At 36.9% G+C, this 26752-nt stretch overlaps 1 protein-coding gene across 1 annotated transcript in view; it reads right to left on the bottom strand.

Annotated features, from left to right (window-relative positions):
- Positions 1–26752, bottom strand: part of LOC110114912 — a 69313-nt gene that overhangs the window by 8012 nt on the left and 34549 nt on the right. Inside the window, exons 11-12 of the mRNA XM_020847956.2 lie at positions 19692–19781; positions 19558–19611 (exon numbers count right to left, since the gene is read on the bottom strand). Of these exons, the coding sequence (XP_020703615.1) occupies positions 19558–19611; positions 19692–19781 (144 nt within the window). The remainder of the gene's footprint in view (positions 1–19557; positions 19612–19691; positions 19782–26752) is intronic.

Raw genomic sequence — 26752 nt, 5'->3', positions numbered from 1 at the left:
CAGAAATCAAAGTGGCATAAATTAAATGCGGAAAGCGGTAATAAAGAACACAGAGAATTTTGTGGTTCGTCAACACGACCTACGTCCACTTCCCGGAGGCGCCTCCGAGTATTGCACTAAACTCAGTGTCTCTCTTTTGCCCCCAAAGCAAGGGGAGAAGTCTTTTACAAACCTTTCCACCAACCCAGGTGAGACAGTAGAACCCAACTTCTTTGCTTGTCTCCTGAAGCAGGCAAGAACTTGATCAGATGCCTGAAGTAGACCTCTCTAGAACCTCCAGGAATAGACGACGACTGAGAAGACGAAGCGGATTCTTGCTTGGAGCAACTTTGTGACGTCTCACAAACTCCGCCCGTCACAAGATCCCTCTCGTCTCTCTCCCTTGCTCTCTCCTCTCTCTCCTTCTTGGCTCTTCAGGTCAGAACAGACACAAAAGATACTCCTTAATAGAACAAGAAGGTCTAAAATAAGAAAAAAAGAAATTTTTTTTTTTGAATAGCTCATTAATTGCAACAAATATCGCTTTATGCGTCTGTACGATCAGTGCATATTAGCCCATCAGCCAAGACAATTTGGGACATATTAGAAGATTTTTGTTCATATCATTAACAGGACGATAAGAATATCGTCCTGTTACGAATCAGTACAAATCGTTGAATTATCATTTCGACAATCGCACTGAGGATGTATGGATGAATGGAAAAATTAGCTTGATCGTCCAGGACGATCTCACGATCGTCGTGGACGATTAGTTCAATATCGTGAAATCTTCTAGAGCTATCGCCCTGAATGAAGTTGGTGTGATGTCGTCGGTACACCACTAAGGTTGTGAACAGATGTCCTGGCTGATCTTTGAGATCGGTCCAGGAAGAAATTGGATCGAGCCAACTCAAAACCTTAATTGCTTTCCTAATTTACATATTAATTTAGCATAATTTGTGTTGCAAATCGGTCCAGGACATCGCTATAATATGGCTGCCTAACAGGATGCCCTAATTAGTTTTATGTTTTAACTGATCGTGCTCCAGGCGATTTTTTTGGATCTCCGACGATGTGAGTCAAAAATAGAAAACTCTAATCAGACAAAAAAATTCCCAAGTGTATGTGTGCAAGGTTCTTAGCCTAAAAAAAAATCAAACATCCCCGGTTTATAATAGACTCAAGAAGGGAAAAGTTTAGAAACTGAGCTCAGACTACGTTACCCTAATTTTGAGCTAGTTCAAAATTGTAGTTTGATTTGTGGACTGAAATGTTTAGTTGCCAAGGCAGTAGTAGAGAAAAAGAGTTGTTTGCTTATCTCAAAAATCATATTCCCTTTAACTCAGATTTCACAGAGGGTTCGGTATTTAGAGTGATGAATCTTGAGCTAAGAGAGGGATTCAAGTGTCAACAAGAGCCTCTTGCAAAGACAATGGAAAAAAGAACACTAGCAACATTGATTTTGAGTAAAGAATGAGAGAGGTGTCTAAGAGGGGAGAAACAATGGTGAATGGAATTAGTTGACAAGGTCTTTGCCCTAGATGATGCACAATAGAGATTAAGAGTGTTCCAAGTAACGCGCAGGTTTGATTGCGAGCAAAAGATAATTAGGGAGCCTATACCTCTGATCACAAAAAGACACGAACGGACTTCTTACGGACGAAATTGGCAAAAAAGGATGAAAATAGGGAAGACAAACTCTTAATTTCAAATTAAAAGTTAAACAAAAGAAAACTTACAACAATCAAACGACTCTTGCAAACATAAATGACGACACCCTAAAGTGCTGCACTTGGAGCAAGAATGGATAGCAAGTGGAGTGGCACTTTGCGGAAGAGACGAAAGGGTTAAGAAGTCCGAGAAAGGAAAGGTTGGAAAGAGCCTGCAAGATTTCCGGGGGGATGAGAAAGAAGGGTGGAAAGAGCCCGCAGGATTTCCAAAGCACCCGCAGTTAACAGATTTTTTCCAAAAATCAAAATTCATTCAACTATTCACATTACTACCCCCATATATAGGTATGAAAGGGGAAGACCAAAAGACACCTTAAACATAATTAACACTTAATTCAAAGCATAACACATAGAAAACTCCCCCCCCCAAGCTCACGGTTTAACACCCAACAGGAACCAAGGAGAACAGCCACGGGAAGACGAGGGGAAACCGCAACGGACCGAGAGCCATGCCACGGGAAATGAGAGGAGGACATCGGAAGAAGGAGCTAGCCGTGAGATCCCAAGAGGCAAACACAAGATACTAAGCCATGAGGAAACCAAGGAGTCACCTCATGGGAAAAGCAATTCTTGGAATTCAAAGGCCCGGTTTGGAATCCAAAGAGACAAACATTAAGACAAACATACAAAACATAAAATTACATTTAATTAAAAGATAATAAATGAACTAAAAATGTTAGCTCATAATGAGCTAACCCTTAGTTCAATAATTGAACTAAAGTTTCAGCTCAATAAATGAACTAAAAGTTCAGCTCAAATATGAAAACTATCTAGACTGCAAGGGAAGCTAAATATGATTTATTTTGGACTTGTTGACCCACCTTTGTCTATCATAGCGGTGGCAGGGCCAAACAAGTGTGACTACTCACCATCAAGCGATGACCAAGCACGCCCAATGCACACGGAAATCATACCGTGATAACGAACACAATTTGAAAGGTAAGTAGTAACAAGTAGCTTGTTGGCATGAACATCTAAACAATGTCATCGGATGCTAAGACAGGATGAAGTCAAGCTAAATGTGGATGTATGGGGGATTCCTAACCGTGATCTTGGGCTCTGGGTGCATTGAGGTTCTAGAGCTCTTTCTTTGAAAGGGTTTTCATCATGCATGGAGTTAAATGATTTTTAAAGATGATGTAAAGTAGAGCAGACAAAAATGACCTCAAGCACATGATACTAAAACTCTCCAACTATATTAGGCTTATGGAGGCAAGCAACTACTCCACAGCTGCAGACAGTCTGTCATTAAGGATTGTCGTTCTCTGCTCACGCAATATCTTCTAGTTTTCCATTTATATGTGTATATCAAGAGCATAGAATCAATGATAAACGAATCACTAAAAGCTTCTTCATACTTTGTTTTTAATGCTCTTCTCCTTCTCTAACCTTTCAATGCGGTTTCTCTCATGGTATTAGAAGCTTTAAGGATCTACTCTCTTCACATGGTGGATCAGGACTCATACTCACCTCTCACCTAGTGTCGCTCTCTTTCCAGCTTCTTTGGTCGAGATCCGTCATTCCACTTCCCTTAAGTTTCATCATTGAGCAACCTTAAATCTTTGTATCCACCGTTATCCGACCAATGAGAAACTACCGCTATCTGGCCACTCCAAGTATTCAGTGATGTTTTCTTGTGAATGGCTTCAAAGGGATACCTAACAGGACGTGTTTCTCCGCCTTGACGTCTCTCATATGATCCAAACCAGCAGTCAGCAGATCTTCTTTAGAGAATTGATAGCACCAAAAACTTGGTCTCAGCTCTTGCTTTCTTTATTTCTTCATTTGTCCTGCAGTGTGGAGTAGTGTTGCTCATAAATTTGATGGTATATTGGAGTAGGTTAAATACTTGTGCTGAGGTTCATTTGTGTGGTCTATAGATGGCTCTACCCTCCATTTCAACCGTGGTTCAGCATTCTCCTCCAAAGCTCTCATTTCAAAAGCTGTCACCAATTGAGCAATGGCATGCTCGTCTTGGTCATCCCCTGTTGGAAGTTTTTAAATTCCTAGCTGTGTAATTCCTCTATATGTACTCCCTTTTAATTGTACATTCTGTAATGTGGCCAAGAGTCCACAATTACCATTTTCTTTCCTTTCTCAAGTCATGAACTAAATCATTTTAGTTAATACATTCTGATGCTTGGGGACCATAACTGTTTCTCTCTTTGTTTTATGGCTTTCGTTATTTATGTTAGTTTATCGTTAACTGTACTCGTTATACATGCTTATCTTATGCACACCAAAGGATGAAACCATATCAAATTCAAGCAAGTTTCATCAGTTCACAAAACGATCCTTTAAATCAGTCCATATCAAATACTTCGTCACATGGTGGGAGGAATACACAGTACATCGCTTTTCAAAATTTTCTTCTTCAACATGGCATCACTTCACCAAACTATAACTGCCCATACACTCGAACAGAATGGTCCTTGTTGAACGCAAGCATCGTCATATGCTTGAAAAACTCGCACTTTTCTTCATGCATCACATCTCTCTCAAATATTCTGGGCAGAAGCTCTTCTAACATCTATTATCTCATCAATATTCTTCCTACTGAAAGCTCACAATCTTCAAAATTCCATAATCAACTTCGTCATGATGGTCACCTTTCTTCCATTAACAAAATTCCACTTTTAAAAAAGTTTCCGTTGCCTATGTTTTCCTTGGCACAACCACTTTTCTCACAAAAAATAATTTAATCTCCAGCGCTCTCAAACAGGTGTCTTTCCTGGGCTACTAAAACTCCCACAAAGGTTAATCGATCTTGCATCTTAATACAAGTAAAATTCATGTCTCCACCATGTCATTTTCTTTGAAACCATTATTTCCTTATCCTCCTCTTCTCCAAATCACAGTCTACATCTACCGGACACCACAAAAATCCTTTACTGCTTCACTCCTACCTTCTTCTTCCCATCACTCACAAACCATTATTCATACCACAACAATTCGCACCACCTTCAACCCTTCTACCTCTCCATCCCTTTGTCCGCAAATGAAACCTACTTCTTCAATCTCCCATCCTCATTCTGGGACCATAAGCGCCCTTGTACCTTCCACATCCCCACCTCCACCGACAGCCAATCAATCGCATACACCCAGTGCAAGATCGGTTAAAAACCCGGTCACCAACGCCCCAAGTTATTTTTGATCTTCTTAAATCACCTCATCTCCATCCCCTCCGCCCTACTTATAAATCCCCAAAGTCTGTTAAATCAAGCCTTGGCGAAATGCCAATGTCAGATGAGTTCCCTAGTACTCAGAAGAAGGCACTTTGGACCCTTATACCTCTCCTAAAGACAAACCAACACTTTGGTTGTAATGGATCTTACAAACTAAATATGCTCGGGTTGTCAGATTGAACGTCATAGAAGGCTCGCCTAGTAGTTCAGGGCTTACTAAGAGATGGCATAAAACTATAATAAACTTCAGCCCAGTGGCCAGCTACCTACGATCCGTATTTTATACTTCTTGCTCTTCATCGGCAAGCTGATCCACACTACAATTTGACATCTCAAACGCCTTTCTCCATGGGTGCTCTAAACAAAGAAGTCTATATGAAACACTTCTGGTTTTGCCTGATGCTCCAACATCCTCACTTTGTTGCAAACTTCACAAGGCCATCTATGGTCCTCAAACAAAGCTCCCAGGCAATGGACAAACAAGCTAACACATTCTCATTCTTCAATTTGGCTTCATTTTCAACAGGCAGATCTCTCCTTGCTTATCTCATTAAAGATGGTATTCAAGCTTATTTGGTTGATCTAATGTAGACAAATTTAACTTCTCACTGGAAATCAATTCTCAGACTATTCAGTCTTTGCTTAATATGCTACAGACTATTTTGCACTCAATCAAATGGAATATATCTCCACATTCAGGCATCCAGTCCATCGAGAGTCCAAAATGGTCTTGTTTCCTACATTAAGACGAAATATGCTACAGCCTCCTGGACTCTGATGGTTTCACCAATTGCATCACCGTGGCCACACCACTTCCTCTTAAGCCAATAAAAACAGCTCTTTCCATAGAACCATTTATGCGATCCCTCATCTATAAGGGCATCTCGCTGGAATCCCTCAATTTCGTCACATTAACAAAGAATCGGTATTGCCTTGATGTAAATTTTTGTTTACGAGCATATGCATAGTTGACGAAGTGCCAACTACTATTTTGCCTCAAACAATCCTTCGATATTCCAGAAACAAATCCTATAGCCTAACCTTTGGTATCTAAAAATCTACAACTCAAGCATCTTTGTGACGCTGACGGGCCTCCGATTTTCTGATTGAAAATCCGTCACAGGAATTTTGTTCTTAACTAAGGTGCTACTCTTTGATCTTGGTGTGTTAAATAGCAATTACAAGTTGCCAAATTCACTTTGAAGCCGAATATCGCGCCCTCTCTCAGCTACTTCTGATTTCTCCTAGTTACGTCGATTATGGCCATTCTGGAGCCGCAGCAAACTTCCAACACCAATCCTATTGTTGATATACATCGTCATTGGCCCTAAAACTCATAATCTGGTCTTCCATGCCTTCACCAAAACAATAGAGATCGACTTCACTTTATTAGTCATTACATTCACTCAGGCACGATCTCCATTCCTTCATCTCAACTAAGTGGATTAAGCCGGCGCATAACTTACATAAACTCTTTCTCCACTCAAATTTTTGAAAAACTCCAAGATAAAACTAACCATTGCGATTCTTGATTGATTAGTTTGAGGGGGGCTGTTGAGTAACAATAACCTCAAAAGCACAGATACTAATCCTTACTCCAACTACAATCAGCTTAATGGAGCAACAAATACTCCACGTTGTGGACGACTATCTTAACGGATGTCGTTCTCTTCCCACGTTATTTCTAGTTTCCTATTATGTGGTTGTATAGCATAGCGTAAGAAATCAATGAAAGAAACACTAAAACTTCTCCGTGGATTGTTCTGCTCTTCTCCTCGTCTACCTTTCATGCAGGTTTCCTCTCAGTAAAGATATTTTGAATTTCATATGACACTACTGAGCGCAACCATGAAGAACCTCCAAGATGACATAAGAAGGTCAAAGTTCAAGATGAGTAAGTACTATTCAGATGATGTTTCCAACCCTAATAATTTTTTTCAACTTCTAAATTCTTCTCTTTTTTTGTGTTCTGTTAGAAAGTAGTAAGTGTGTCGAGTTTATGTTGAAAGAGGCCAAGAACACATCCATTATGGGGATTTGTGCCAGTTCTATTTTTCAATGTTTTGGATAGACAGAGCCCTTGTTTAACCAATTAGGTTGTGTGGATTAGTGATTGAATATTATATGAGAGACTTTTTCAGCTAAGGAGTAATAGGTAGAGGAAAGTGATACTTTTCCATGACTCAATTAAGATTTGACTTAATATGGAAAAAAAAACCTGATACAAGGCTATCATAAATTACTAGATAAGAAAAGTGATAACGACCATAATAAGCTATCCGGTAAAGGCAGTTCCTATTATGTTAGCATATTTTTATTATTTGATAAACTATTAAATAACTAAGATAAATTTACTAATTAATTCATGATAAATATGAATTGTAGAAATTCAAAGCTCCCTCAAATGAATGTTGCCAAGATGTTCATGCTTTCTAGAAATTACGGAAGTTTTGGCTTTGCTCTTTCAAACCTTCTGTCTGTGCAAGGATTACATATTAAATTTGGTTCAAAGCCGTCATGTTACTAACCTGTGCAGCCCGAAATCGATACTAATGATATGATCTTGAACTTGCTCTCTTCTAGGCTTAAGACGGAAACTTGTTACGGGCTGATGCTTAAGCCCAGCCTCTTGGATCAGCTGGTTCCTTAGGCTTGTTTTTTTTTCTTTAAAATTAAAATCCAAAGGATAAGAAAAATAAATTAAGAAATAAATAGGTAATCCGTGTTGATATTTGGCTGTTTGATATGAGTTTTAAATGTAAAGCAAGAATGAATGCTGGTGAGTTGGATTCCTGAAAATATAATGATGTTCGCCTTTAATTTCCTATTTTACAAAGAACTAAGCTTGAGGAGTGACATTGAGATAATCATCTCAAGAGATTGGATGCAGGTGTTACTATCGTCTTGAGAAATGCATAGACATTGATGGTGGATGATGCTTCTAATGAATCCTATAGATAGACTATGATAACGATTTGCTCAGCACATCGCCAACTAATTGTGTGGGGAAAAAACTAACCTTACACACTGATTAAGAGATGCCCACTTTTGTTTTCCTTGTCGAATGATTCTGATTTTCAACATTCTTTCCTTTTGTATTTTTCAACATGATAAATAACTACCTCGGGTCTCTCTAGCATTAAGTGACATAATATTTGTATAATAATATACGTGGAGAAATGAACATTTTTACCCTCTATACAGGTTTTGAATTCGTAAGAGCATTGGGGCTGAGTGTGATGTCTTGTTTGACAAATTTTATCTGCAGTATGAAACCATCTATTTTCATTTATATTAATAGCTTGGGGTTAATTTGATTGGTGTACTACTCCACTGCAGATGAAGCCCATTGATAGGCTATGGAACACTAATGAGATTGGATCTTGTTTCTGAATTTCCTGTTGAAGGAAATCCTCAACCAAACGCTATTCTTGTTCAAGAAGGCTTACGAGCATTTAAGAAAAACGCTGGAGCAGCTTTGCTAGATTTGGGTTCTGAATGCATCATACAGGTATATTCAATTCTCGTCTACATTTTGCCTGCCCTTTTAAATTAAAAATTATCTAGCAACACCTGAGGGAGCACCTCTTTTTTTCTTTTCACTCTGATTATAGTGCTGTTGTGTGGAGTATAAAATTTATTTTTTGGTATATCTCTTTGATGGAAATTTTTGTTCTTATTTTTATTCTTTTTTAAACTCCTTCTTAAATCAGGTTGTTTGTCACTTTTATTCGGTGATGTATGAAATATATGTTATTTTATTCCTAAAAAGTTAATTGTATGGTCTTCTTAATACTTCAAATATTATTTCAAAAATGATGATCTTATATACCTTATGTCTTGACATATGAAGAATCTTTTTTACTATGTTTTAATATGTATATAATTGACATCTTGATAAAATAACACTCGTGAAATCAAATATTTGGGCGATAATATTTGCATTCTCAATAAATATGTGAGTCAAACACCTCGCCTTGATTGAGTATTTCTAGCAATACTCAAGACTCATGTAATTTTTGAACATATTTTTAAATTTGTAAAAGACAAAAGGCGAGTGAGTGAAATAACAATGAAAGAAAGAGAGGAAATTTGAGAACTGGGGCAGATGAAATAGGTATGACTCAGATATCATATATGTAATTATATGGTGAGGTATGTTTGAAGATTTTCTTGTATGAAATTTTGAAAATGAGTTTTGGTGATTTGGTTGTCTTTGACTTAGTATTTATACTTGAATCACATTGGTAGTAGGTATCAAATATTTGTATAAATATGTGAAGATTAGAAATGGGTGCGTGAATTTTGTTATAAATAATGTAGTTTTGTAATTGGGCTGATGGATTACCTAAGTTGATGTATGAAGCTTAGTTTGCATGGGAAGTTGTATACAATCCTTGAGTCATTTTGGAAGGATTAATATAATTGAAGGAAGAAAGGAGAGAGGAGAGGACAAAATTATAAAGAGTTTGTTTTCACGAGTTTGAATCATGATTTTGAACAAAATCAAGTGATACTTTTTTAAAAAATTAAAGTGGTAAATTTTTTTAGTTATTAGTTTTAAATTATTACTTGTATTGCCCCAACTTTATTACTCTTAAGCTACTTGAGAGAAGTTTTTTACTTCTTCTTTTTTTTTTCCTTTTTTTGAGCGAAGGTTGTAATCTGAATGTTTGGGAAAAGGCTGGTTAAGTAATATTTTGGTTGTATCACTAATTATGTGCTGATTAGTATATAATATCAAATCTTCTCATCTCTTTTATGGAACATGGGTTTATTTAAGTCAATTGCTTACTATTGATTATTATTTATAAGATCCTTGATGTAGAACGATGGAGGGGGTCATTTGAATTTTCTAAATTTCTTAATTTATTGGATGAGGGAGGGATGGGGGCCGGCCAAAGAGAGGGAGAGGGAGAATTGTCTCACATTCAATTTGTATGTGTCCACTACATTGAATTTGGGGGAAATTAATTCAAATCCAATTATTTAATTCGATTTGTACTAAGTTGAAATGGAAGAATTTTTTAAATAGGTGTGGGATATTTAGAAAGATTTTTAAAAATTCAAATTTCAATTTGAATTGGAAATCACTAAATCTTTCCAATAAGATAGGGCTAAATTAGAAGATGAAATAATGGGTAATTGAATTATTGGTTTAATTAGAATCTTTAAATTAGGAAAGGGATTAAAGATCTTTCAAATTTAAATTCAAAAGTTAAGAGATGAGAGTTAATTGGGGAAGCATAAGAGGAAGGAAATTAATTGATGGACCTGGAGAAAGAGGCGAGGGGGGCGGGGCTTCAAAGAGGGAGAGGGGTTAGGGAAAGGTTTTATGGGGTTTCCCTAAAATTAAAGTTAATTAAATTAAGAACTTGATGACTCTATTTTTCCTTTAATTTATAATTTTGAATTTGAATTGAATGGTTTAAAAAACTTTCCCAATATAGATCATGAGTCAATTAGGAAAGATTTCGAATCTGAGTTTGAAATTTTCCCCTTCCCAATCTTCATAACCAACTTTGGAAGTAGCAAGGCAAGGTACCACTTGGATTCAAGGGGCCGACAGCTAGGGTTTGGGGAAATCCGAAAGGTGCGGTTTGTGGGTGGAGATGGGGAGGAGACCCGGCTATTGGAAGAAGGAGAGGGTGGTGGACGCGGTTGAAAAGGAAGGGGGTGGGTGGCCGGTGGGGGGAAGAGGATGGGAGACTATGAATGCCAGCGGCTAGGGGAAGATTTAACCAGCGATTATACGGAAGGGAGTGGAGATTATGAAAGAAAATAATGTGACCCAGACACCCCCCCCCTTTGTGGTTGACGGGTGATTCGTTGCCCTTCACTAAGGGATTTCAAGCCACGATCCGAACGCCATCCTACGGTGTTGGAAACAATGATTCCCTCCCATATGGATCTACCTAGTCCTCTAAGGAGCAACAAGTGCATAAAAAATGTTATAGAACTCATCATACCATTAACACTAATAAGGGCTCTATATATAGCCGTCAGAATAAAAGAACAAAATAAGACGATCATGCCCTTAGGGCTTAACATAAGATTAGACCTTAAATAAGTAATGAAAAATTCATATTAAAAATAAAAGATAAAAATTTAAAATTTAAGATTAATGTAGGACGATCACTGCGTCAAATCTTCAGCTCTCGGGATAGGCATGACGGTTTGGATGTCCACTTCAGATCTCTTTTAACAATTACTTTATTGATATATTTGTTTGTTAGTTTAGCATAAAAAATCAAGTGTATCTTTCATAACATTTTTCAACTTAACAAAGATTGTAGTTTACATTTAAACTTATTAAATCCAAACATGAAATTATACTTGGCTGCTCACTTTTGGCTGCTTTCTTTCACTATTCGCTGTTCCCCTCACTTTGTTGCTTGCTCAATATAAATTATAAATCCTTTTAATAAATTAAACTTTTTACTTTATGTGCAATGCGCTTTAACATTTACAATGCTTCCCAATAACAATATGTTATTGTTTGTTTTGTAAACATATTTCATTAATCTCCTCACAAATAATATGTGTCCATGATAATAGATATACCAAAAATTAAACTTTGATTCAATGTTTATTGGAGCCACCGTTAACTTCAATAAACAATAATGTCGTGGTGGTTTAAAGGCAAATCATAGTCTACTAGGTGTCCTCTATGAATTCATGCGATTAGTCAGTTTGAGATCACAACAAACTACTACTAAACAATCATTAACATGCCGTATCAAATCTGACTTTCTAACAATGTATTAGAATCATTGCATAGTAAGTTATGCTTTTGTAATTAAAAATAAATGGAGGTTGGGTTACTCAAATCGCAATTTTTGCAAACCCTCATAGTATGTGTTTTGATATGCACTATATTAATGAGAAGTTTATGATGATATGGTAGTCAGAGCTACAATTCTTTTTGTTTACCCATAAAATCTTGATGGAGGTCTTAGTCAAATGAATTCTTCCAATGTTGGATTTGGGATATTAAAATCCCAATATTGTTGGGGCATCAAAAGCTTTAAATATTGGTTGAGCTTGAATGGCCGAGTGGAGAATGATCTATAAAAATCTCTAGCAATGTTGAATTTTTATCAAGGAGGATTTGGGGTTATAAAAATTCTTTAATATGGGTTCATGGCATCAATTTAACAGTTATTTTAGCCTAAATTTTTTTAGTTAATTTAGTTACAAAAACTAAAGGACCATAACCCGTGGTTGGGAACCAATCAAACCCACAAGGAAGCATTAAGTGCATGAAGATTTTCCAAAAAAACTTGGTTGTTAAAAACACCCTACAATTTGAGACAAAAAATCTCATATAATTGACTGGCGATTAGAGCTAAGTTTGATTTTATCAAATTAAAAGGTGAGCCATAAGGTCTCTGACCTTAAAATTCTTAGGATGTCATGTCACAAGAAGCTATCCTACAAGGATTAATTAATAAATTACATTAAGAATATTGTCAAGATGTTTTTGAAAAAACTGAAGTGCGCATGTAGGTATACTAAATGTGTAAAATATATTGAAAGTTGTGCAATTAATTTTGCAAATCACCAAAAAATGTGCATGGCAATATTAGACTCGGTCAAGAAGCATGTGGCCATTTAAAGAAAATTTGAATTCCCCTCATATGAGCTAATAAATGTGCTAAATAGCTCGAAGAAAGTGTAAGAATTGCTCGCAAAGTTAAGCAAGTTTAATTAAAATCCTCTTTTCCAAACAAAAAAAAAACATGCATACCCCTAACATAAAACCTTTATCATTTGAAAATTTGCAAGCACCCGTTCTTGAATTGAAAGTAATCATATGTGATCAACCGATAATTGAACTCCTAAATTTGCTTCAAAGCTTTGAGATTAGCTAAATAAAAATAAAAAATAAAATTTTTAATTTTGGAATGTGTGCAATTACTATAATAAAATTTCAAGTCAGTTTTGGAAAATCATAAACAACTTTTAAATCTTAACTCACATCATGTTATCCACGTAGTACAATCAAAACTCTAAATTTAGAGTTAAGATCGCTAGGTGGGTTAGAATTATGAAGATTTAAAGCTTTTTTCATTTAAATGTAAATTCTCAATAATGCATACGCAAACCTATTCTTGCAGAACATAATACGACTATAAAATTCATTTAAAATAGTTCGCATTAGACCTTCAATGTCTTTTATAATAAAATTTATTATAAAAGCAAGAACTCTCGAGTTCGTCACCCATATGGTAGGGTCACCAATGCTAGCACTTGAACTTGATCCTCTCTTATTATCAAGTAGAGTTTACAGGTTCAAGTTTCAAATAAAGTATTTAATATTTTGAATGATGATCATGTTAAAGTGAATCTCAACTAGAGATGACTCTATCTTAAAATGGACCCTCAAATTTAAGAGCAAATTGTTGCGGGGTTTAAATTTCTACAAAATATAAAAATAATATTCAAATAAAATCTATTGCCCATAAAAAATTAAAGCAAGAATTCCATTCATTCTCGGGATTGGATTGTAGGGAAATTTTGAGAAAATAGACCTATCTCACATAATTTAATGTCTTGTCAGCATATTGATACAATTTATTCTCAAATTACCCCCCCTACAAGACTTGTCATGTGCCCTCTAACCAGTGATTTTGTTCCTCAATGAATCATATATTAAACAATAATGATCGAAACCTCTAATACTGGTGGTTATTGCCCACAAAATTAAACACCATTAAAATTGTGGTTACTAAATGAATTGTATGTGCCCTAATGATATATCCTTGAGTAATAAATTATAGTGTGTACGTTGATAGTAACACAAGGTCCTTATTAGTTAGACTTGAGATCGACTTGAATTTACTCCATAGCGAAACATCCGCTTGGCTACAAGATACATCTGGATGAAGTAACTTATGGCTACAAAACATATTATTAAAGTTATGTTGACTACCTCCCTTGAGTCCTTGACAAAGAAAACTTGGGAAACCATAATAACTCATGATGATGGAACTATATGGATCTTAATCGGAGTTATTATCATTTCCCTTCCCCCAACGTCATTTTATGTGTAATCGTGGTAAATTTCAAAACCCAATATTTAACATTTTAATGCTACTAAAACCTAAGCTTAGTACCTATTTAACAACTACCATATAATCGAAAGTCTACTCTCAGCCATTGGGGAGGGGTAATTTAATATTAGGAGCTTGTGACTATGAGATTTGTGAATCATATCATAAACCCTCTTGAATTTAGGGTTAAAATCTTTAGTTACATCGTATTTAAATCTAATGACTTTTAGAAGAGAGTAAAAGCTCAAAATATCCTCTGACTTATTAATAAAATATCTATTTATCTTAGAATTTCACATTGCCCATTTTAGCCTATCTGACTATTAGAAATAATCCATTAAGTTCCTATATTAATTTTTCCCATTCAAATTAACGGTAAGAAGACCACAAATATTTGGTATTGGGGTATTTTAGTAAAATACTTATTTACCTAATGCATCGCCTTTCTCGCTATAATTTCATGAGGCGAAACTAGAGATGAATGGTCGGGGGGAAGACCTGCACGCAAGCAAGGCAAACAATGCTGCACATAAAACAAAACTTGCGTGCGTGACGATCCGCTTGCCTACGAGCAAGATGTGTCTGGAGACATGTGCACGCGGCGCGAGCAGTCGAGAACAAGAGGTCGCAAGCAACGCGGTGTGAGCGAGAGGCAACGAGTGCGAGCGAATAGCTAAGGAGACGACAGCATTTGCTTTCTCACAATACCAGAAACTCGACGGGGACTGCCCAAAGATGAAAAAAATAGAGTAATGTAAGAAATATAATCCTTATTATACTTGTAATGCTAAACACCTTTCATATTTAACTTTGGAGTTAACTTCAACTTTTATTTTTTGCTTTGATGACTAATTGGAAGTCAATTTTTAATAATTGAGGGACAAAACGTAGGGCAATGCGAACTTTGGGGCTAAATTAGAGACCCATTTATAATAGTCGGAGCGACTATTTAAGCTTTTTACTCCTGAAAATTTAACTTGGAAAATATTAACACTAAAACTATCCAAGCAACAGGGCGAGGTGTAAATTTTCGTAGCCCACATCATTGAGGCTTGACCATGGCATCATGGATCTCTCTAGATTTGTTGTGAATAAACAAATCCACATCTCTCAGATTTACTGTTCCAAATCATTGAAAAATCAACATAGAGCTGTAATTAGTTGTTGTAATGTTTGTTTAACATAATGAATGTAATTAGTTAAAATATAATTTCTTTCAAGAATGTTGTTTTCATGTACCACATGAATTTATAATGTGATTATAAATATAACAGTAGTAAGCTGAATCAGAAACTAGAATAAATTCATGTTAAGACACAGCTATATATAATTGCATGCAGACATGAATGCCGTGTCGGAACCAACACAAAATGTGCCATGTCACCTAATGCCCGATACGGTGGCTTGGTACTGCTCCGGCACGTGGCTCGTACCGCTGACATGTCGCATTCTGATTTGAATCTCTGGACGATGTTTATGCGTCATGTTCTGCAAATAATTATTTTTTTAATTTTTAGAGGTTGATCTGCATTTCCCTTTTTGTTCTGTTAATAATTGCGATTCAATTGAGTAATGGCTTGTTTTTTTTTGTTTTGAAATAAATGCGATGTAAGTATATGAAATGATTGATTAAATTTTTATTGTACCACTTCAAAATAAATCAAAAGATATATTATAATATATATATATATTATATTATATATATATATATATATAATATATATATATATAATTATAATATATATATATATTTATATATATATTTATTTATTTATTTATTATTCATTTTTATTTTTATTTATTTTTTGTGGCTAAATTTTTTTTTCCGTTGGTTTATTCTTACCAGGAGAATTAGTTAAGGTTTGGGGAAATTTTTGTTCAATATGAAATTTCAATTTTATTTTTGTTCAAATTTTTTTATGGATTACAAATGGTTCACATTAAATTTGAAGTTGAATATATTAATTCAAAGTTCATCTGTATGTATTGCCATTGAATATTTTTCTTGTAGTTGGTGAATCTTGGTTTTTGTTTTAAGATTGTGTTTTGATCGAAAGATTTTTTAAAATACCAATTCATCCCCCTCTTAGTTAGTTTTGGGACTAGTTCATAAGAGCTTAACATCCCTGTCGAACTTTCAAGTGCCATCAGAGCACTTTCACCCTCTATTCGATCACTGTCATCATCGCTGCTTGTTCTGGTGGCCCCTATCTTCTCAGAGGCTCCTCCCATTATTTTCATATCTTTAGATAATGTTTCTTGCATTATGCACTCAACATTCCTTTGCGAAAGTTTATGGGGTCTTGATGTAGGCAAAGGGGGGCCAAATCAAAACATAAATTTGGTGGACTTAGGGCTACTGGTTGCCTCTAGATTTGGTCTTTGGCTGCTTTGGTTTTGAGCTGATTTTTTTAGAACTAAGTGGTTCTAGCTCATAAATATTGAGCTGTGACTTTAGCTCATTATCTTGGTTAGTTCTCCTACTTTTTAGCTCATTATGAGAAGTGAATGTGGTTATTCCCCCCTTCTCTATGGCCCTTCGATTTCCCCCACTTGGCTCCTTTTTCCTTTTGTTCTTTGGGCTGCTTGCTGTCTCTCGGTTTGGGTCTTGGCTGCTCTCGAATTGGGCTTTTGCTGCACTGGTTTTGAGCTGAAATCTTGGGGTCTTCATGTTGCTAGCTCATTACTATGAAAAGGTTTATTCCCTGGCTGTTTCCCGTGGCTGCCTCTTCCCCTTCTTGTGTCTCCTTGGTTTCTTTTTTGTGTTGTTCCCATGACTGGCTGCTGGGTAGGCTTTTCGGTTTCTCTCCCTAGCTGCTTTCTCGTGGCTTCTCTTACCCATTTCATGTGTTGTCTGCTCGGGTCCCTCCCTAGCTGTGTTCCCATGTCTTCTCCTACCCAGTTCCTGTGCTGATTTTTGGGAGTTGTTTTGTGATAGCTTTTTCCCTTCCTCTTCCCCTTAGCTAATTGGTTTAAATAAAGGTTTATGTGGCTGTTTGGCTGCCCTCTCAAGTCCCATAAATATGTGATGTTTGGTGAATAAAAAGTTTTTTAGTGAGATGATGTATGCTGATTTTTGGAATAGAAAAACTGATGGTTTTTTTTTTGGAAAAGCTTGAGAGCTTGTTCCACCTCTTCTTCTTCTTCTACTTCTTGGGAAGGCTTGCGAGCTTCTCCTATCTTCGTCTTGGAATTCTAACCTCTTTCTTCTATCCGCAAGTGACTACCCCACCCGTACCTTTTTTCTCAACCAATGAAATGCAACTTTAGATGTGTGTGTTTGTGTCCAAGTTTTTAAGAGTCTATTATAATATGAAAGTTGTTTTTTAGTATGTATTTTGCCTATTTTTGAGTATTTTATATATCTTCTTTTATCTAGGAAGTCTTAGTTTTTGCTTGCAAAAATTTGGAGCTTTTCCCTAATTTTTGCTTGCATCAGGTCTACAGGATTCAAGAATTCATCACTCATCATTTAATCATTTCCAATTGTTTTTTTATTTTTTTTAAGTCCCACTTCAACAGAAGCAATCATGTACCTTCTAAGACAATTCTACCTTCATTTTCATTAAAGATGAGATCTCTGAGCTCAGTAAGCTCAATTTTTCTATCATGGGTAAATTTTCTTTGGGCTATCTTAATCTAGAGATTACATGCAAATTCATGTTAGGCTTTTGATAGGTAATTTTTAAGTTCAGCTCATTGACCTCATCATATCATTATAAGTTATCAATAGAAACAAATTACACATGATCTGTTCCTACCTTCAGCCACTATAATTACTACTTCTCCACCAGTTCATGTTTGCACTCAAAATTTAAAGCAAATTTTAGACCTTCCTATGAAAACAAAAAGCATGTTGTATTCCCCATTCCTAGCCACATAGATATGATTACCATATCACCTGCAACAAAAACATTAATCTTGATCAACATATTTTATCAGCCTCTTATCTCCATCAGAGCCCTGCATTGGGTGCCCATACCCACACCCACCCATGTACCCACCCATACCCAATGGGCATGGGTGGGTATGGGTATGTCCATGACCTTGTGGGTGGATATGGGTGGGTACTCAACATCAGGGGACAAACTGATTTACATTACTACTCATCATATGCATGCAGTATATTACAGTAATCCTTATTATGTAGTGCGCAACACTGAACCGTGCTGCGACCACGATAAATTTTAATATGTAACTTGAAAGTTTGTAGTTAAAGAAAAGGGCAACAAACCTCAAGGCCATTAATCCGCAGAAGATTGTATTCAAGAAGCATGGAAAGTGGGTGGGTGTGGGTGGGTATAACATACCAAAAGTCACCATAAGTGGGTATGGGTGGGCAAAGCCCGCCAGCACAAAGCGTGGGTACCCAATGGGTACCCAACCAGGATCCCATGTAGGGCTTTGATCTCCATATAATTAATGAAGATGTCGATGATCATATTTCAGAACAATATTATGATTTTGATAGGATAATTCAGTGTGCTCTTTCCATTGTGAATAGTAGATATCAACAATTTACCAGATGGGCTAGAAATAAGAATGAAATTTGTCATCACTCCCCAAAATTCACCAACCTTCAAACACGGTGTTTCAAGTGTTTATGTAGCTTTCCTAAGCCTTAGAAGGATTTTCATCTGGACCATCATGTTATCTCTTTAATTATATATATTCTTTGTAATTATCTCATGTTGTACTTATATCATTTTTTGGTGATAAATTTATGTTAAAATTTTTTCTGTAGATGCCATTGCCTCAACATGATTGTATTTTAGTATAGGGTTGATTCTATATCACTGATTGCAATAAATTGATTGCATAAATAGTATAAATAATTTGGAATAAATAAATAATTAAATTTCTCCAGGCCACTTGGTAGCTTCCTTAATCAGGTTATCGTAACATTCCCTCCAACCATCGTGGCTCCTCTTGCATATGCCTCTCCTACCTCAAGGTACTTCCTATTGCCCAGGCTTCTCTCTTCTCAGTTATTATTCTTTACCTTTCACCTCAGACTAAGCCAAACCCTATCCCTTCTAAGTTCGACCCTGTCCTTTACTTCGTCTTTTAAGAAGTTCCACAACACCTCCCCAAACATCTCCTCTTCCTTGCAGCCTGAGATTTTGATCTCTTCACCGGGATAGTCATCCTTGTAAATCACAAAAAGGTTTCCTCCCTTCAAAGAATTTCTGCAGGTGTCTGGTATCAATGTATGAGAACATTTTAGAGGAAGCCTGTATCTTGTGTGCTATTCAAATCATTTCATATAAGTTATGCTTGACCTGTTAACTAAGATTCTCTAGATAGTCACATTAGCTCTTTCTGGATGAAGAGAAAGAAGGCAAAATAATTATGGTTGAAATGGCTTAGCAGCGATGGACTAAAAAAGACTACAAAATCTTAGCCTCCCTTATTCACAAATCTTAAATAGAGGTTTCCGGTACAAGGCATCAAGAATAGCAAAAGGAGAGAGGCTGAAGAAAAGCAAATAACAAAGAAAAGATAATGCAAACAAAAAGTACATTAAATAATGGAACAGAAGAAGAAAAATGTTTCTTGTATGTTTTCTGTTCTATAACCACAAAAGAAACTAAAAAATTAGCGTACCTCATATTTTTCTGGGTGCAGTAAAATTGCATACAGCAAAATTGCTTCCTTGTACTGCCAAGATATCAAAAGTCATAAAGAGGGCTGATGACAAGTAATTTCCCATAAAAACCATGTTCTATGTTGAGTCTTACTTGCTGCAGTTCTGATGCATCTAGAAGAAAATGGACTGAACCAAAGCCACTCGCTAATGTTTTTTCATAAAGAGTCTTGTTGACAAGAAGCTAACAAGAACCAAACATACGTAAGTCAAAAAATAAATCTTAAATGTTCCCAACATGCGAGGCATTTCACTTTACTGTAGCTAAGGAAACAACTTGTGCATTCTAATATAATAAGAAAATGTATGTGCAATATGGATAACTAGGATATATCAAATTTTTTACTTTATAAAAAACCAACATATATCCTTTTAAAATTCTTCTTACTGCATAAATCACAAGCAAAACATACAGAAAATTCAAATTTTAGTTTACATTACACTAGTAGATTAACATAACGTGGTAAACAAAGGTGATGGCCACGATTGTATGGTGGAATTTGCTGTGTAGCCATTTCAAGGACTGATTGGCTAGAGACCTGAGAATATTTGATGAGAACATCTACAGGATATTCTAGCGCGAGGAGACATCGAAGATCTACGGCTATGCTCGCATCTTTTATTTCTGATTGATGTATTGTAATTTAATTATTTTAGTATTCTTTTCCGATTTTACCCTCACTTGAGGGACTAGATGCAAGTAACCCCAAGGGGTAATTTGGTCTTTTGTTTTGTTCTTGTCTTATGAATGAGGTTAATGATGATTATGAATGAAAAATTCCAGATTTTCTTGCTTGATCTCTTTGTGAGTTCTTGAGAGAAGAAACTCTAGGAGAGGGCCTTGCAACACCCGTCAGCCGCCGGTGGATTCCGGGACTCGTAGTATTTTCTTATCATTTCTTCCTTTCCCCTACATCCGGCCACCTCTTCTTCCCCAAACACCCGCAGGCCACTTCAAGTCCTCAAGCCGCCGATCAACCTCAACAAGATCCCTTCCATTTAACCCACACCCCTTCCTCCTTAGCCAAACACCGCCCAAACCCCAAACCCTAACCGTCGGCCTTCCCCACCGATGGATACAAAATTGATTGTCTTGCCTCTTTCCAAAAGTGAAGCATGAAGATTAGGAGGGAACTCCAATTTAAAATCTGAATTCAAATTCAGATTTTGAATTCTTTCCTAAATTGATATAATCCATATTAGGAAAGTGCTCAATTACCCCGCCCTTTTCTCTCCCTAACCCGCCACCATCACCACCTACCTAAGCCGCCGGCCTCCCCTCATCCGCCCGATCTTCTCTCTCTCCAATTCTCCCTTAATTCACATTAAATATTCCACTTATTTCCCTCCCAAACCACCGGCTCCATTATAGCCCAAATTGGGATAATTTTGAAATTCAAATTGATCCCTCCCCTCTCTTAGTAAAATCTGAATTTAACTTCAGATTTTCTAAACCCCTCTTTCCACCTCACTAGACCTAACCCTAGCCGCCTCCCTTTTCCTTCTTCATCCCAATTTCCCAAACCGCTGACCCCACTGTTCTCCTTCTCCTTTTCCACCTCTGGTTCCCCTTCTCCTTTCCCACCGCCGGTTCCCCTTCAAGGCCACGAAGAACGAAGAAGCTCCTCCTAGTCCATGGATGGCGGATACTGAAGTCAATCTCTGGTTCGCATATGATAACCAAGGAAGGAAAGACATTCCTCGATCTACCTTCTTCGATTTGAACTTGAACATCGACGACTCCGTGGAAGGCTACATTGACCGCATCACCATCACCTTGGCACCGGCAATTGAGGAGCGCCTCCCAATCGGATCGTGGTCGATTGTGGGACGCCCACCAATCCATCTGTCGCCGACAACCTTTCCATTAATGAAGATCTTAGGCTTCTTCTTCCTAGTGGTAATCTCTTTTCTAGTGTGGAGTATCTTCTTCCGCTAACCCCACTAGTGAATGAGTGAGAAGGTCCTCAAGGTGAAACCTCTCATTATTAATATGGATTTTGTTATGCTCTCATAAAAGTTACACTTGTTTTTGAAGTTTGATAGAATTGTCTTGTTAATCTAACGTGCACTTCTTTGCCTAAGCAAGTTAAAAACTACGAATCTCTAGACTCTTTCTTTGTTTTGGACGGTAATTTTATATTGGAAAGCTTTCAACAATAGCTCTTATTCATTTCTTGCTAACTCCTGACATAATCACATCAATATTCATATGTGAAAGTGATTTAAGGAGATGATCTACAAGTATATTGCAAAATCGTTAGGTAGAAGAGAGGCAAACAAACACATAAACTACCACTAGCTTCTTCTCATCCTTTGATTAACGTCTACCGTCGGATGTCCTCATCACCTTTAATCTTTCTTGGTTGTTGGAGAGCATCCTAAATTTTTTTTAAATAGGTTTACCAAGAAAACTTTCAGCAAACATTGTTTAATTTTCAGTGTGTTCTCTGTATCTCATAAATGCCGAGGAACATAGAAGTGGTTTTGACTGATGTAATAAAAGGAACAAATTCTATGCAGAAGCTGTCATATTATAATTTCTGAATAGAATTTGTGTAATCTTTTCTGCCCATTCTTCATCGACCCGACTTTCTTAACAATTGAATAACATGTAAGGGCGAGTCCCTGCAAGCATCTTGTTATCCAAAAATCTGGAACACTTGCTTTCTCACCAATGAAACACTGAACATGGATAAATGTTTAGATTTTACATGCATCCATGTTGGCTCAAGAAAAATGGCACGAATGCACGAATCCCGCTTTGTAGTCGTAGGATTCCACTTCCCTTAAGTCAGATTGAAATTAACCAGATTTCCCCTGATCAGGGTAGTGTCAGGGTTTATAGATATGAGGTTCTTACTTCTTATGAGCGCAAGCGCCCATAGTTAATTACCCCTCTTACTACGTAAGAGAGAACTCTCGATTAAGGATGAATAAATTTTAGATTTTTTTTTGTCTCAATTGTGGGAAGGTGGAGGTAAACCCGATCAAGATCCCATGGTTCCGTTGTCCCGGGTATACCGTAGATTTCAGTCTACCAACACTAACAATCATTGACCGTAGTGTCTAGGGAATCTAATTAGCAGCCATGGGCTGCCTCCTCTCAGGGATCCTGAGTAGACTGAAGTAGTTAGATGTTGATTTTAGTTTAAATTTAATTTTTTTTTTTGGGTTTGGGGTTTACATCTATTGGAATACCCAGGAAGTTGGTTTGGACCGGGTCTTATGGCTTCTTCAGGAAGTAGCCCAGGGATTTAGATTTGGACTGGGACTTATGACTTTCATAGAAAGTAGCCCGAGGATTTAATTTAGAATTGGGGCTTATTACTCTATTTATGAGTTACCCAAGGATGGGTCTTACAACCTAACTCTATAGTGAGACTACCCGGATGTTTTAAATTATTTGGGTAAGACTTATGGCTTCCCTGAGGAAGTAGCCTGAAAAGTGGGTCTTACAACTTAATCATTTTTAGACTAAGATGCTCATAGCTTTGAAATTTAGTTAGATTTAATTTAGGTCGGAGCTTATGATGATGAGGACATCGAAGATCAACGGCTACGATCGTGTCTATTTATTTTAATGTATTTTATTTGTTATTTGTACTTTTCCATTTCTACCCTCACTTGAAGGCTTTGTTTTATGTTTGCCCTAGGGGCAATTGTATTTTTTATTTTCCCTCATGTATTTGGCTATTTAAGCCCTCCCCTTCCTCTTGGAAAGGGATGATGAATATTGATAATGAAAAGTTTTATGTTCTTGTTGATCTCTTAGTGAGTTCGCGTGATCTCTTAGTGAGTTCATGAGAGGAGAAGCCCGAGGAGGGTAATTCGTAATACCCGTCAATCTTTGGAAGAGTCTGAGGTTCGCGGTTCCTACGATCTCTGTGTGAGTTCGTTAGTTATCTCTATCTTTCTCGTATTTTCTTGGTTATCTCCTTTCTCCCTTCTTCAAGCAACACTCTTCTTCTCCACCACAATCTCCCGCAAGCAACGACCAAGAGTTGGAAGAAGCCGAAGATTCCACTAGTGCCGCCACCCTCAGAGCCCCATCCCGTCGGCCACCCTAGCTCCACCGGCCGGCCATCTTGTCGTCGGCCTCTCCCCTCTCCACCACCTCCCCCACGCCTCCCTTCCTCAGCCTTCCTTGGAATTTGAATTTCAAAATTCAAATTCTTTCCAAATTTGGAAATTCCATTTATGGAAATTTTTTAATGAATTCAAATTATAAATTAAATTAATTTGGAGTTATTTAAAATTTTCCTAGTCATCATTCATGTTTGGAAACCCCCCTCCCTCTCTCTCTATCTCTACCGCTGGCCCCTTCATTGGGCTTCCCATTAATTGCCCAATTAATCCCCCTCCCTATTTTGAAATTCAAACCTTAATTTCAAGATAATTCCCTCCATTCTCACTTAAAAACTGAAATTCCTTTCAGTTTTCCCAAGCCCTACCCCTCATAAATGCCGCCGGCCCCCCTCTTGGCTCTCTCCATTGAATGAGCATTAATCCTCCTCTTTATTTGGATCTTAGATTCAAATACCTATCCAAATTAATCTGAAATAAATTCAGGTTTCCGTTTGGAAGGTTTCTCCCTAATATCACTCTTCCCTAGTCCGTGATCTACTGAGGAATTTTCTGCCTTCACCCAGCAGCTGGCCCACCATCCAGAGATTCCTGTTTTGCTGTCCAGGAATATCCCGCCAGCCACCTGCTCCTTCAGAACTGAGAAATCAGCAATTTCATCCCGCTGATCTGCTGATTGAATAGTCCCCATCGCATCCCAGAGGTTTCCAGCAAGTTTCCTTTGCTGTCCAACAATTTGGGAGTTCCCGTTTGATGTCCAGGAGTGCCCAAATCAACAAGAAAACTGTCCAAGAATACCTCCTTGCTGCTGTCCAGAATTTTGGAGCCCAAAAAACTGCTATCCAGCATCCTTGAGAACCAAAATTGCTGTCCGGAATCTGCTCCAGGCCACCTACTTCCGATCCAACCAACAAAGCACCACCGGAACGTTGTATAACTTCATACCTTGGGTGAAACTCTTCTCCTAACGCTCTTATCTTTCTAGTTTACTTTTCGTTTATGGTTATTAATGGATTCATGAAGATCATGTCAATTATTCGCCGCTAGAACCTAGTAATAGGAAGAGTTGTGTGAGGGATCTTTCATAGACTAATCTTATTGTTAGTATTGAAATTTATTGTTGGATCGATCCATGTATGCAATGTCGTATTAAGTTGGCTATCTTTTGAACTTAACTTTTATTCATGTGATTTAACCTAAGCTAAGTGCCATTTAATATTTATCGTATCGTTCAATTCCGCATAAGATCTTGCTTATTATCACCTCTAAATCTAAGCGTGCAAATTTTTCTTAAGCAAATCATTTTCACATGAGATTGTTTCACATCATATGACTTCCTTAGAAGTTGCCCAACGGTGGGTCTTATGACCTAGCTCTATAAGCTAAGCGGCTCGAGTGATGGGTCTTACAACCAAATCCTATAGACTAGGAAGCCCAAGTGAGGGGACCTATGTTTGTGTTATCACCTAAACATTTCCCTCAGAGATGGGTCTTACGACTTCTATTAGAAGTGGTCGATGCTTTAATTGGGGGGTTAGAAGTTAGGTCAATTTTTATCTAAAACTTTCCCCTAAGATCGGGCTTATGACTTTCCTACGAAAGTTGTCGAGTAGTGGGTCTTACAACCAAGTTCCTATGAACGAGGCTTCCCAAAGGTTTGAATTTGATTGTTCGTTTGTTGAGTTTGATGTTAGTGTTTTGAGAGGTTTGACACTTGCATTAGTATTTTAGTTATTCTGTGCTTGTAGCTTATTTCCACTACAGTAGTCCACTACCCTACTCGTCTTTTAGCATTGTTGCTTTACTAGTTTTTTTTTACTTGGCATTTCTTGCTTTTCAGCACTCTATGTTACCTGCAGTAGCTTAGATTTTATCAGCATTCATTCGATTTATTTATGATATACTGACTTTTCATTTGCTTGTTTGCAGATGTTAGTAGCCAGTGGTTGCAGTAGTTGAAGCTTACAGTTGCAAAAGATAGAGCGTACAAGTAGCCGTAGAAGCTTGTACATAAGAGCTTTGGAGAGCAGTTTGTAGAATTCAGTTTGAGAGTTTTGGAGAGTTCCGAGAGTTTGTACATAAGAGCTTTGGAGAGCAGTTTTGAGAGTTGTATTGATTTGAAAATTGTAATTTGAGCGATTTAGAGAGCAATCTGTACCGAGTTGAGAGCTTGAGAACTTTGTATATGTTGATTAGTGGAATTTTATTCTCTTTTCTTTATTGCATTTTTTTTATTTGATTAATTAAATAATTAACCCATAAATCAATTCTAAATTACATTGCTCTTAAAAAAATTATTTATTTATTATTAATTTTAAATAACTCTTGAATTTTATATGATTTATCACGCTCTTTGTTATCTCACTAACTAGAAGGATAGGTGATAAGTTGAAGATTAGAGATCTCAAATGTTTCAAAGAGAAAAAAATATTTGAAATATCAAAACAATTCAAAGTCTTCCACTTAATATTACTTGCGTTAGAATCTTTAAAGAGGGGTCTTATTTAGAGACAATTAAGATAGTTTCATTTAAAGTCCTTCGAGTTATCCCAAGAATAAATTTTTTTTGGACTAAGACGATAGCCAACAAATTATCATTTATGATGAGTGACATTTGGGAGAGTAATGAGTGTTTGTAAGTTTCTCCACTCCCGTGCATTTGATTGCATAGGAGACTTTGAAGATCTCAATTAATCAATTATTTTGATTAATTTTAATTTAACTAATTTTATTAAATATTAATTAACTGAATTAGTTATTTAATACTTAAAAATCAATTTTGATATTTTAGTTAAATTAATATTCAAATTAAATTTCCCTTTGAATTTTGAAAAAATTTCAGCAACCTCCCAGCGTCTCCTCCCCACCGAGAGAGAAATCGGGACGGCACTGTCGTAATTCTTCCTACCCGGACCTAAGATCGACCGCGTAGGGTCTTTGATTTCAAACCATCTCACCAGGATCTAAGATCAACTGCGTGAGGTCTTCAAATTATAAAACCATCCGCCCAGATTTAAGATCGATGGCGCGGGTCTTCAAATTTAAAACCATCTGCCCTGATTAAAAATC

Source organism: Dendrobium catenatum, unplaced genomic scaffold (genome assembly GCF_001605985.2).
Source record: "Dendrobium catenatum unplaced genomic scaffold, ASM160598v2 fragScaff_scaffold_133, whole genome shotgun sequence".
Taxonomy (NCBI): domain Eukaryota; kingdom Viridiplantae; phylum Streptophyta; class Magnoliopsida; order Asparagales; family Orchidaceae; genus Dendrobium; species Dendrobium catenatum.
Note: the sequence above shows the minus strand (reverse complement) of the source record. Positions and strands in the feature narration are given on the sequence as shown.